Source organism: Triturus cristatus, chromosome 10 (genome assembly GCF_964204655.1).
Source record: "Triturus cristatus chromosome 10, aTriCri1.1, whole genome shotgun sequence".
NCBI classification, from domain to species: Eukaryota; Metazoa; Chordata; class Amphibia; order Caudata; family Salamandridae; genus Triturus; species Triturus cristatus.
The window spans coordinates 245,480,646-245,494,608 of record NC_140593.1 but is presented as its reverse complement, the minus strand read 5'-3'; the positions used below and the strand labels follow the sequence as shown (position 1 = coordinate 245,494,608).

The window sequence follows — 13,963 nt, the reverse complement described above, 5'->3', positions numbered from 1 at the left end:
TCGGGCAAACTGTCACTCTGCCCACTTTCTTTCCGCCTCCGCACCCTTCACGAGAGGAGGAGAGGCTCCACCGTCTGGACCCAAAACGTGCGCAGTCATTCTATCTCAACCGCACACAACAGTTCCGGGTGGATGACCAGCTCTTTGTTGGCTACGTGGGCGCCAAGAAATGCCGAGCTGTACACACGTGGATGGGTTGTCTTGTGTAATAAAGCCTGTTACTCTCTGGCTAAAAAGGAACCTCCGGTAGGGCTGCGCACCCATTCTTCCATGGCGACGGCAGCTACTACAGCATTGGGACGTGGTGTCCCCCTACAAGACATCTGTCAGGCAGCCACGTGGGCCTCGCTGCCACTAAGCACTATTGCCGTGACAGTCAAGTCTGGAGAGAAGTCTTCTTTGGCTGGTTGTTTCTCCGTGACTTTCTGTTGTGATTTCACTTCACAGATCCACCACCGGGGTTGGTATTGCTTGGGTACGTATTCTAAGGTAAGGAATCTATCATTAACGTGTCTCTTTCAGATGCACAAGTTACTTACTTGTGTAATGATATATCTGTAAGAGATATTAGTTAGTGATAGATTTCTTACCGCCCCCCCATCCTCCCCATTCTGCGAACTGTTCTCTAAGATTCAGGTCATCCCTTTCAGGGCGCTAGTTCTATTGCACCAGTAGTCTGTCTCTGGCATGGCTCTGCGTTCCTGGCACGGAAAGTCGTGTACAGAACTGAGGTCAGCGTCCGTGGGCGCGTCTAAGTAGCTTCGACGATGTCATCTCGGCGACTACGATGCCAAGTCGCACGGCGACGACTACTGACGAGCAAGGGTACTGCTGACGAAAACTTTTCCGGATCCAGTCTGACGCCTGGGGATATTCTAAGGTAAGGAATCTATCACTAACTAATGTCTCTTAAAGCTATATCGTTACACAAGTAAGTAACTTGTGCGTTCGGTACACGAGCTCCCATTATGTTCAATTGGTATCCGAGCGAGCCAAGTCCGTCTCTCTATGGACACATCGGAATCGTTCGCTCAGACTCCCGGAGCACGAGTTGTTAGGAAAGCTCTCCAGATCCGAGTCGTCCGGAGGGCTTACCGAACGAGATGGTAATCGGGCCCTCAGTAGGAATTCCTAAAGAATTTCAGGATCCCACCTCTGATTCTGCAGCTGTGACAGATTCTAAGATTTGCATGCTTAAGCATATAGCGTTATGAAAATGTAACTAGATTGCAGCAATGCTTATTTGTTTTTTCAGAGAAGAGAAAATGTATTTTCTCGTTGACAAACTACTTTTCCAAAAGCCACATCAATTTTGGGGTGTTTACTCTTTATCCCACCTAGTCCCTCATGTCAATGGTAGGAGTAAACCAACGTACGTTTTTATGGTAGGAATCTACTGTATACACGCTCATATATTACCCAACTTGTAAGTTTGTGAATGGTCAACAACTTTTATATAGGTGAACGAACCCTGAGGCTATCAGAAAGGTCTCATTATGAACATATTTGGCCACACTTATATTCAGCTATACTGGCAGTGGAGTGGCAGAATTTTAACGGGACGTGAATCCCACATGCAAGGGACAGTACCACTATTTCTAATTATGTGACTCTGGAACTAGATTTTATCCTTGCAAATACCTTTACAAATCAGACATGTATCACTAAACTAAAAACAAACGCACCTCTCTTTGATGCAACATCCCTGCATCCCTTTTTTTCTAGCTAGATTGTTAACTTTCGATGGATTCGATTTTGCTGTCCAAACTTGTATTTTGTTAAGATATTATAGGTTTATCACTAGTATGGATGTACCTGTGTGTTGTTTATAGCTAACCTTGCCAAAGGGCACTCAACACCGTGCCAAAGGGCACTCAACACCGTGCCAAAGGGCTCAGTGATACAATCGGAGACAATGAAGGCAACAAACGCTTGGTTCTGAGATGGAGCAGGTTAACTACCCAATGTGTCACATATTACTTTTAGAACATACAAAGTTATTTTTTGTCTGCTTGCTAGTGTTTCTCATTATTTCAGTACTTCTGTTGTGTATGTGTATTGTCATCCTGTGGACACCGTAGTGTCCTATGCATTTGCGTGTCCCTGCGAGGACACCGTATCGTTGCCACCTCACCAGCTGTGACCTCACCAGCTGTCAGTTGGTGACAGTTGACAGCTGGTGATCCTGAGCAGCGGCTGTATCTTGCGCTCCATGTTCGGAGCTGTGTTGGCGAAGAATAAATACTTACGACTTCAACCAATTGCTTCCACTTTGTTCTTTACAAAGTGGCGACGAGCGCCAACACCGGAACCCACAACCGGTAAATGAACTTTAAAAGAAAAAACCGGCGTGAGAAGAAAACTTACAGAATCAAAGAAAGAACTCTAGCAAAAAAAAAAGAGTGTGAAAGATCTGTAAGAAATAAGCAGCTGCAGCACAATAATACGGAAAAAAACCAGGTACATAACAATTTGATGCGTGAAGAGATATACAAGGAATTGCGCGTAAAATACAAACGAGGAAACTGCTGTGGTGATTGAAAAGGAAGTAATGTGGAACTTTGACAGGCGACACCGTGAGTAATAATTAGCGTGTCTGTTTGAAGTCAGCATTTGTGAGGTGAAACGCTGCACCAGACTCTAACCGTAAAGAAGCGACAGTTTAACGGTGTCAACTGTCAGCTGGAGCAGCGTCACGTATGCAAATTGAATGTGACGTAGTGTGCACAGACGCATTGAGGAATCCTTCAGGAATCTAGAAGTGACGCACGACGTACCAGAACGTGCGGCCATTTTGAATTTCCTATTTGTAAACAAAACGAGTGAAATTGAATCACCAAGGCAACGCGCGAACACGCATTAAGAAAAAAAAAACCCGGCAGCTTAGAACTTTACAAATAAACAGCTACCGGCAGCGAACTGAAGCGCTATTTATGCGCTGGTCTAATCCAATGGAATAAAACGGACCAAATAATTAGCACAATTAAAAACGGATTAATTTAGCACATTTAGCACTGTGTGTAGAGGAAAATTTAAAAAAAATTAAAAACAGCATGGCATCAGGCTACTTGTGGAATCTCTCCCCTCCACAATCATTCCTACCTGGCAAGGGTGAACCATTACTGAAATGGGAAGAATGGAGGGAGTATTTTAACAACTACATCTCGCAGTTTGATGATGATGATGAATTTACACCTAAAAAGAAATACAAACTCCTACTACATTGTCTCGGAGCAGGAGGAATAAAAGTGTACAACAGCATCAACAAGAAAACAAGAGGGGAGGGAGAAGATGATGTTTACGCTAATGCTATTGATGACCTAAATGCGTACTACAAACCTAATGTGTGCGTTGGAGTGGATAGATATAAATTCTTCCACAGGAAGCAAGGAAAGGAAGAGTCAGTCGATGACTATGTATCTGCACTAAAAGAGTTGGCATTGAACTGTCGCTTTGGGAATCTGCACGACGAGTTCATAAGAGATCAAATTGTTATGCAAGGGTCAAATGCTGACATCCAGGACAGCCTCTGGGCTAAAGGAGAGTATCCACTCCAGAACATAATTGACGTTGCCAGAAAATCCGAATTAACCGGACGATGCGCTAAGGCAGTAATAGCAGAAAGCAATGAAAAAAAAGAGAGTGGAACCGTCAGCAAGGTGACACAAGTAAAACAAAATTCGAAAAACACATGGAACAAGTCTGCGAAAAGCATGAACAATAAACCTGGGGATAACGGAACTAGGCGTTGCTACAGATGTGGTGACAATACACATTGGGCTGACGACAGGAAGTGCCCTGCACGTGGAGTGAAATGCACATACTGTGGTGTCATCGGGCATTTCCAGAAGGCATGTCGAAGGCGTAAGGCTCGCACCGTGAAAAACATCTATGAATCAGAAGAATATGAGAATGAAGATTCGGATGAAGACGACGTCAACATGTGTGTCCTCAGCATCGAAGAGGAGCAAATAAATGAAGTCAGTGCTGGCGGCATGACTAAAAAGAAGAAACCCACATGCAATATGGCCATTGGAGGCGTCGATATCAGCATAGTCGCCGATTCAGGCTCACCCTATACGATTGTGAACAAAAAAGTATTGGAAGAAAAATTCACACCACATATTGGTAGTCACCTTGAGAAGGCAGACATACTGATTAAGTCATTCACTGGAGAACCAAATAACGTGTGTGGTTACAGAAAACTAAATTTTGCATATAAAGGGAGAGAATCAGAAGGAAAACTCTATGTATCTGCTGTTGGCCCATCGGTCCTGGGATGGATGGACCAGGGAAATTTGAGCATCATCTTGGACCCTAGCAGTTCTGACCCTGTCCTAGTGGTACAAAACACGAATGACTATAACAAATCCATCTTACACAAGTACCCAAATGTCTTTAAAGACAAAATTGGAGCACTTAAGGGGTACCAACATAAAATAATAGTAAAACCTGATGCAACACCGGTAGTACACAAAACTCGCAATCTACCGTTTGCAATAAAAGACGAAGTAAAAAAACAAATTGAGAAACTCCTGAATGAAGGCATAATTGAACAAGTGGAGGCTAGTGAATGGGTCGCACCACTGGTCGTAGCCAAACGTCCTAACGGAAAATTGAGACTATGTGTGGACTTACGGGACCTGAACAAAAATATAATAGTTGAACAATTTCCATTACCAAAAATTAGTGAAATGTTAGCTACTACAAAAGGAGTCAGATGGTTTTCAACTATCGATCTAAAGTCTGCGTACCACCAGGTACCACTGCATCGTGAAAGCAAAAGACTCACGACGTTCATCACACCCTTCGGGTGTTACCAATTTACAAGAGTACCTTTTGGGTTGACATCCGCTGCAGCGATGTTCCAAAGACTAATGAACAACATCTTTAAGGGAGTCAAAGGTATTCTGATGTTTCAGGATGACATCCTAGTCATGGGTAAATCTAAGGAGGAGCACGATGATAAGGTAGAACAAGTACTAGGAATCTTGGAAACTAAGGGGCTCACGGCAGAGTACAGTAAATGCAAATTTGCATGTGAGTCGGTGAACTATCTTGGACACGAAATAAATGGAAAAGGAATCTACCCGAAAAAAGACTTAATGGATGCAATAAAATACTCTCCTGTACCCAAAAACAAGGAAGAGCTGAGGTCTTTCCTAGGCCTTGTAGAATTTTATGCGAAGTTTATAAAGAACTTCTCTGAGAAAACTTATGATCTTCGACAACTACTGAAGATGAGAAGTGAATTCAATTGGACTGACACGTGCCAAGCCGCGTTCAACTCCGTTAAAAATGACTTATGCTATACCTCTACAAGGCTTTGACCCTTCTCTCCGCAACACCTTCACAACGGACGCAAGTTCGAAGGGACTTGGAGCCGTATTGACTCAAAAAGATGACAAGGGAATACAGTACACCATTGCGTTCGCATCACGGTCATTGACACCGACAGAGGAAAAATTCTCTGTCATCGAACGCGAAGCATTGGCATGTGTGTGGGCCTTGGAGCACTATCGAAATTATGTGTGGGGAAACAAAGTCACACTATGCACGGACCATAAGCCACTCACCAAGGTGTTCACGACAAAAGGTCTATATTCAGCGTCACCTAGACTAGCGCGCTTATCTGTACGCCTATTTGACTACAATTATAACATAGAATATGTACCCGGAGTGAGGAACGTTGTTGCGGACTACTTAAGCAGATTAACAATAAGTGAAGAGAACCAAGATAACAAAACAGAAGTGGAGGAGTACTGTATAGCCAGCCTAGATGACAATCTACAGGGAATCTCAAAGGAAGAATGGCTCACAGAGCAAGAAAAGGACAAAGACATCTGTCTCGTAATCAGGATGTTAGAGGGAGAGTGGACACACAAAAATAAACTCTCTGAAACCATGAGACATTACTATGAAGTGAAGGAAGAACTATCACACGAAAATAACTTACTGTTGAGGGGTAGTAGGGTGGTACCCCCAGTCACGTTAAGGAAAAGAATCCTTGAAATATGTCACGAGGGACATTTAGGCATAGTTAAGTGTAAAAGAAGAGTCAAGGAAAATTACTGGTGGCCTGGGGTAAGCATGGACGTAGAAAGAATAGTCAGAAGCTGCAACATGTGTCAGCAATCCGACAAGACCCAAGTAACTCTTAGACCACCATTACACCCCATTGGTTGCCCAGCCATGCCATGGGAAAGAGTGGGAATAGATATCATGGGCCCCATAGTGGAAAAAGAAGAGCAGTGGTATATAATTGTACTTATAGACCATTTTACCAAATGGCCTGAACTCAAATTCACTGTCAAACCAGATTCTAAGACGGTGGTTGAGTTTTTAGATTCAGTGTTCACACGAGAAGGGCTCCCAAAACAAATAACCAGTGACAATGGGCCGCAGTTCTTGTCGGACCTATTCAAGGCCTACACATCTAGAAACCAAATTTCGCACAAAACTACCACCCAGCCGGAAACGGCGCTGTGGAACGCTTCAATAGAGTACTAAAAGGCATTATCCAGTTGTCCAACGACAACAGACTGTGCTGGAAAAATGAGATCCTAAAAACATTATGGGCCTACAGAATCACGCCATGTGACTCTACTGGCCACAGCCCATTCGTACTCATGCGGGGCAGGACGCCCCTCTCAAAAGACAATGTGGGTTGGGCCTTAGCCTCAAAGAGAGTGCACTGGACTAGTGACCAAGTAAGAAGGAAAGTTGAGCATGGGCAGGACAAAACAAAAAAAATGTACGACCACAAACACGGTTGCAAAGAAGTGCAACTCTCAATAGGGGACACTGTGAAGGTGAAGAGAAGTGGTCACATTGCGAAGGGTCAGAACAGGTTCTCTCCACCCCTTATTGTTAACAAGGTGTATTGTAACTCTGCTCTTTTGAGTGATGGTAAAGTGTGGCACCTCTCGGCTCTCTCGGTATGTAAGCCCACCACGGCAGTTCCCACCAAAGTGCACAGTAAGTTGTATGACAACAAGCACCACATTTCCCTGTCTGACTCCTCCGACAGTGAAACCACACAGGACCCACTCACTACACACACTGAGGCACCCAACCCAGTGGCTCACACCCCCCTTGAGGTAGTTCGCACGGCCACCCCTAGCGCGGATTCAGGTAGGGTAGTCAGGGTTTTGCCACCTACTCCTAGGTACGACGAGTCACTACCATCTAGTACCAGCAGGTGTGGTAGAAGGATAGTACCTCCCGCGAAACTTAGCGATTACATTTGTGATTAGGTATTTTGTTAAACTTTGTTATGTAAATGTTCCCTCTGTTCATTAGGGGGGAAGATGTGTTGTGTATGTGTATTGTCATCCTGTGGACACCGTAGTGTCCTATGCATTTGCGTGTCCCTGCGAGGACACCGTATCGTTGCCACCTCACCAGCTGTGACCTCACCAGCTGTCAGTTGGTGACAGTTGACAGCTGGTGATCCTGAGCAGCGGCTGTATCTTGCGCTCCATGTTCGGAGCTGTGTTGGCGAAGAATAAAGAACTTACGACTTCAACCAATTGCTTCCACTTTGTTCTTTACAACTTCATATTATATATCCTTGTACAATTATGACTTTTTGAAATTGGGATTATTACTAAATCATTCACTGCTGCCAAAACTCAAAGATACTTAATTGGTTATGATTCAAAACTGTTTTCCATTGCAGCCGAGGCCTGTGCAGGTAAAAGCGGTGGGGCCGGGTGGGGAGGGGGTGTGGGGGGAGATTTGACAGATGACCAAGAGGGGAAATTATATAAATAATTAATTTCCCCTCGTCGTAGTCTGTCAAAATCCCGCCCCCCCCCCCACCCCCCCCCCAACACCTGCCCCCCCCCCCCCCCCCCCCGCTCTTACCTGCACGGGCCCGGCTGTTCCATTGAGTTCCTATGCAATGTAACAAGACTAGCCTTCATTTAATCTGGTATTCACTTGTAAATGTAAGTACAGTAATCCCTTCATGCCTTTGCTGTCCAGGACATCTTAATGTGTCAGTGTGAGCCTAAAGTCACACGTCAATAGCACTCTAGTGCATAAGTGTCCATTTGATGCTTTTTGCAGGTTCACGTTTCCAGTGAGATGTTTTGGGTGTAGCCTCAGGGATTTTGGAGACATTCTTGATTTTTAAAAAAAAAAATGTTTTATGTGTGTCCTTCTTTCAGCTGACCTGATTCCATTTGTTGTATGCACCCCTAGCTACAGTAAATATAAAAAAAATGTAATGGATTTTAATTCTGTTGTTTTCCCATAGAATCGTTCAATGGGTCCCCCACAGGCAGCATCAGTTTGGTAAGTCTTACTGACTTTTTTTTCAGACTGTTATTTGGTTTTATTTATAATCTTCATCTTCAAAACTGCTGTTTCTAAGACAGTATGTGCCTCTGATGCAATGGAATTGTATTGTGTTTTTATGCTTTGCTGTTTGTAACCAATTGTTGAAATTTATTCTGAAATTTAAACAGTAAAAAGGTACAAATACATCATTGGCCAGTGCAACTCTTTGGTAAGTTTGACCTCCATTACCAAGGAATAAACAGAAGCCAGTGGTAGGTAGGTAGGTAGGTAGGTAGGTTTTCTGTTATTTTTATCAAATCATATTACAATAAATATGATGGCTTTTAAAATGAGAGATGAAAATGCACATACATTCATCACTTTGGATACACATTGTAATCAGTTTATCATTAAAAACAAGAAGAACATAAAATATATTATAAGAAAAAGATACGTCAGGCAACTTATGAACTCGGGCTACTATAGGCGAGATGAAATTATTTCATCAGAGTACTGATAAAAGAAGTGGATTGGTTAATAAAACAGTGATTGATAGCTTCTCTAGTCGTGTGTTTGCTGCAGTAAAAAATCTTCAAGGAAATTCTTTACGTAGACTTAATAAGTTAGGGCAAATAGAGATAATATATTTAATAGTTTCTGACTTCCTTGATGTTTGGGTTCCTAGTTCCTTTGAATTAATGCAAGGGGTTATAAAATAACCTTAATCTTACGTATTTATTTTTCTATATTGCCTCAAGGTTGGAATCAAGGTACGGTTGTCTTCGAATGGTATAAAAGTTGTATGTTAAGCCACTGTGCTGATAGTTTGAGAGAGAGCTAAGATCTTCCTCATGAAAGTTATGCTTAAAGGACTAACACACTCTGATTAAAATCTAGCCTAAGTTTGCTATGTGTTGTAGCTACTCTTAAGTTAGGGAGCCATTTGATACTGGTCATGTAGGTTTTTTTCAGTTCAGTTAATGTCTTGTGGTTAAGGCCTGGCGAGGCATAAAGTAACAACAGAACAAGTTTGGCTGTTAATGCTGTGATCGATTGACTGATTGCTCTTCCTCCATAGAGTTTGGTAAATCTGCCAGTGGCTTTCGTGATAGTTTTTGCTTTTTGTTTCCTAGTATGTGTGGGTTCTAGCCAGTAGAATGGAGTAGACAGTGGCACCCAAATATACGTTTCTGTAAAGCTGTTTTACTGATGCATTCGCAAAAGTCTAGGTCAGTCCTGCCAAGTATCACGCATCAGGCGTGACTCTAATGCATTTCAGTGTGGTGATCCGCATCACCTCACTGAAATGCAAAGTCACGCATTATAGCCTCCTCACCTGTCAAGTCCAAGCGCTGCTATATTCAAATGTACCATACAAGCTACAATGGCGGCGCGCTGGGCGCGCTGTTCCTGGCAGGCTTGGGGACTCTGGCACAGCTGCAAGCGCTGAACAGTGTTACAATATATCACTTAGGACACGCATGCGCATTAGCGTTCACTGACGTCAGGACGTCGGATTCATAGCTTGCCCAATGGCAACCGGGACATTCTACGCGACTTTAGCGGCCGCAAGTGGCATTTCTCAAAGTTTGCATGAGCTGCTGCCTGCTCTCAGGCCGTCCTGCTGGGGCAATGGCAGCAAAGCGTGGCCTTCGCACCGCGTGGTTCCCAGCGATGGACCCAGCCGGCGGCTCGCGTACCTGCTGGCACACACTGCTGCCTGCCGAGGGCAATATGGAAAACAGCTCACCGCGGCGGATGTATGACGTTACAACGCACACTATTACAACGCATGCACTTACAACGCATTTTTTACAACGCATAATCCATTACAACGCATGACATTACAACACATGACACTACAACGCATTTTAAAAAAATACCTTTACAACGCACTACCATTACAACGCATACTACCTTTACAACGCATACCATTACAACGCATAATATTAAATTACATTTAAGGTAAGTATTAGATAGTATAGGGGTAACAATTACTAATCTAACTCCAGGGGGTGCAACAGTAGGGTAAGTGTTGGATAGTGTAGGGGTAAAAATTACTATTCTAACTCCAGGGGGTGCAACAGTAGGGTAAGTGTTGGATAGTGTAGGGGTAAAAATTACTATTCTAACTCCAGTGGGTGCAACAGTAGGGAAAGTGTTGGATAGTATAGGGGTAAAAATTACTAATCTAACTCCAGTGGGTGCAACAGTAGGGAAAGTGTTGGATAGTATAGGGGTAAAAATTACTATTCTAACTCCAGGGGGTGCATCAGTAGGGTAAGTGTTGGATAGTATAGGGGTAAAAATTACTATTCTAACTCCAGGGGGTGCATCAGTAGGGTAAGTGTTGGATAGTATAGGGGTAAAAATTACTATTCTAACTCCAGGGGGTGCATCAGTAGGGTAAGTGTTGGATAGTATAGGGGTAAAAATTACTATTCTAACTCCAGGGGGTGCATCAGTAGGGTAAGTGTTGGATAGTATAGGGGTAAAAATTACTATTCTAACTCCAGGGGGTGCATCAGTAGGGTAAGTGTTGGATAGTATAGGGGTAAAAATTACTATTCTAACTCCAGGGGGTGCATCAGTAGGGTAAGTGTTGGATAGTATAGGGGTAAAAATTACTATTCTAACTCCAGGGGGTGCATCAGTAGGGTAAGTGTTGGATAGTATAGGGGTAAAAATTACTATTCTAACTCCAGGGGGTGCATCAGTAGGGTAAGTGTTGGATAGTATAGTGTAATATTATGCGTTGTAATGGTATGCGTTGTAATGGTAGTATGCGTTGTAATGGAATGCGTTGTAAAGGTAGTTTTTAAAAATGCGTTGTAGTGTCATGCGTTGTAATATCATGCGTTGTAATGGATTATGCGTTGTAAAAAATGCGTTGTAATGGTAGTGCGTTGTAAAAGTTGCGTTGTAAAGGTTGTTCCCCCACCGCGGCATTGCGCGCACGCGGTAGGCAACCGGACTCGATCCCACCGGCCTCACCTGTAAAACAGTATGTTTGCATGCTCAGTTCCCGGCTGAGACAGAATCATACGGCATGTGGAGTCATCAGTGCCATCCTCGAAAGAAGTAAGTGTGCTGAGTCCAGTATATCAGTTGCTTTAAGTGCGAAGGCCACAATTCTATTGGAAGGAGGGCGGGGCACACGGCAGTGCTTTTAAAATTAATAGCCCTGCAACGCGACTGATGGACCCCGGCGGTCCCAACCCCCGGCACGGACCATGGCCAGCGGCCCGGGGGAGCCCGGCACACCACTGTGCTCCAGCTGCCGCTGAGAGGTCACAGTGTCTGAGAAGAGTGTGCAGGCCAGTGCAGGACAGAAGGCCGCAGCGCGCTTGCAGCAGGAGGAGTTGTTGTGACCACGACACGGCCCTTTATCGAATTGCTGCAGTGAGCCTCGCAAAATAAGGGTTTGTCCCAGTGCCCCCTGAAGTGTGTATAATCTCTCTGCTTTTTGGTTGGCAATGGTATTGGTTTTAAATTAGCAGTTGTAGCGCGGTCATGATCACCTGCCTGCCAGTGTCATCTAGCAGAAGTTCACACACAGTAGTGACAGGAGCCTGCCAGCGGCGTCTCGCAGCAGAGCAGCATTGGATAGCTCTCTGTGACAACCCTGCTGTGGTGGGATCTGTGCGTCTGAGGTAAGAAGGAGGCGGCGGACCAGGGTATGATTATTTTTGGGTGTCTGAGTCGAGGAATAATGTTAAATTAATGCTGCTTGCTGTGAGTGACCTATGTGCCTCAGCTACCTGGTGCTTAGCTACTTGTCCACGAGTCAGCTGTGTTGACTCTCTTAATTTTAAATGTAGCCACCTCATCTGTGCTGCTGTTTGCTGGGCAGGTAGCGCAAAACGCTTTTGGGATAATCATAATTTTTATTAGGGTTGAAGAGACTCGTTTTAATATACTACAGTGGCATGGCTGCCAGCTCACATTGACTGCCTGTGAGGCTTGCCCAGTGTCTGTCTGTCTGCGGCGGTGTCCACGAGTCAGCTGACTGTGTCACTTAATTTTTGAGGCAGCTGACAAGGTGTGTTGTTGAGGAGCTATAGCTACAACCAAAGGTAGTAGGGAGAGGTTAACATAGGACTGTGCCTATTACAGATGTAAAACTAGAATGAATTGCCATGTTTTAGTTTGCTTATGTGCGATACTCCTTGTATACTGTGTTCCTATGTGTAACATTTCAATTCTTGTGTTATGGCACTTTCACAGTTAATAGAATAAAACAGTTATGTACATGCAACATAGTTTATTCAAGTAATGACTCGCCTATATGCAATGTGATGCTCTAGAGTGGATGTTGAAACACCTGTGATGTTTATGCAACATTTACAATGAATAATGCAAACAACAGTGTAATGCCATCCTCATAATCACTCCGTAAAGCCTGTGTCTTCTGTTTTAACCTTTTACCTGCTTGATACATACATGAACGTGTTTAGATTTAAAAGTTTTGGCGATCTAACACTGCAGGGCCGCAGACCAGAAAAGCTTTCTTTGGGGTGGTATACGCTGCCTGTAATCAGTTCTGTGCGTACCCCTGTGTTCATATCTGCTACCTCTGACTGGCTGTGAGGGAAAGAGAACAATTGGAGCACAGGGAGATAGGGCTTGACAGTCTGACGTCTGGTACCATGGTCAAACAAAGCATAACCTGATGCTTAAAGCCTGTCATCATGTTTAATTAATTGCACTGAAATTATGAAAATGTCACGCATAAGCAATCTGAAACCTTGGCAGCTATGCTAGGTTATAGGTTTTATTTTCTTCTCAAACGTAACCACTTTTGTTTTTTAGGTCGAGCCTGTAACAGCTGGCGAAGATTTTATGTAAGGGCTTTTAAAATCTCACCTCACACTTGCACACGCTCGTGCTTGTGCTTTTTGTTTTGTCCCACGCTATTGGCCTTTGCGTGCCTCTTTTTAACAAAGACAGCACGGAATTGGCCAAAGGCGGGCGCATTGATCCGCCCATGGCCTATTGGTTGCGGTTACCCGCACGCCCTCCATGTGGTTTCAATTACTGAAACCAGATGTCTCGCTGTGGAGCGCGCACCGCACGCGGGCTTGTTGCTTCTGGCGCGCGCGTGCACACCACTCGTTTAAAAAGTTATCACCTACTTCCTGCCTAGTTTTAACTATGTCACGTTGTCCCATATTTTAAGATTATATAATTATATGCAGTTGGCTGTTTAGCCCTGTACCTACAAAGGAAATATATTACTGCAAATGTTTCTAATAATACTCTGTCCCACTTGTGTCATACCGTATGCGTTAAACATCTAATGTATTTGATATTTTTACAATACCACTTACCCAAATTAATAAATATTACAAACGCAACATTCAGCAGTAAATACATGCTTGCGAAGCTGTTGCTACGCACTGGAGTGCTCAGGCAGCTGTCGTAATTAAGTTTTGAAAATAATACAAAATGGATACCGATATTCTCCGAAGGGCGGGCTTGTTAGCCGCGCCCCTTTCCATTCATAGCCGTCCCTTCGGGGCGGGACCGCCTTCTCCTCGGGAGTGAGTGACTTCACACTCATCTGCAAACTCCTACCGACCGTGAGCGGGCACCATGGCGAAGAGCGGCCGGGCGTTAATGAAAGTGATCACCGGCTTGGCAGAGTGCCTGCCTCACGGCAGGCCAACGGCTGTGC

General features: G+C 44.1%; 1 protein-coding gene across 14 annotated transcripts in view; it reads left to right on the top strand.

The window, feature by feature from the left end:
• SNX13 (sorting nexin 13) overlaps positions 1–13,963 on the top strand; it is a 558,687-nt gene that overhangs the window by 304,019 nt on the left and 240,705 nt on the right. For all 14 annotated transcript variants that reach the window (XM_085630906.1, XM_085630899.1, XM_085630907.1 and 11 more), the window contains one exon: positions 8,264–8,301. In XM_085630906.1, the coding sequence (XP_085487032.1) occupies positions 8,264–8,301 (38 nt within the window). The remainder of the gene's footprint in view (positions 1–8,263; positions 8,302–13,963) is intronic.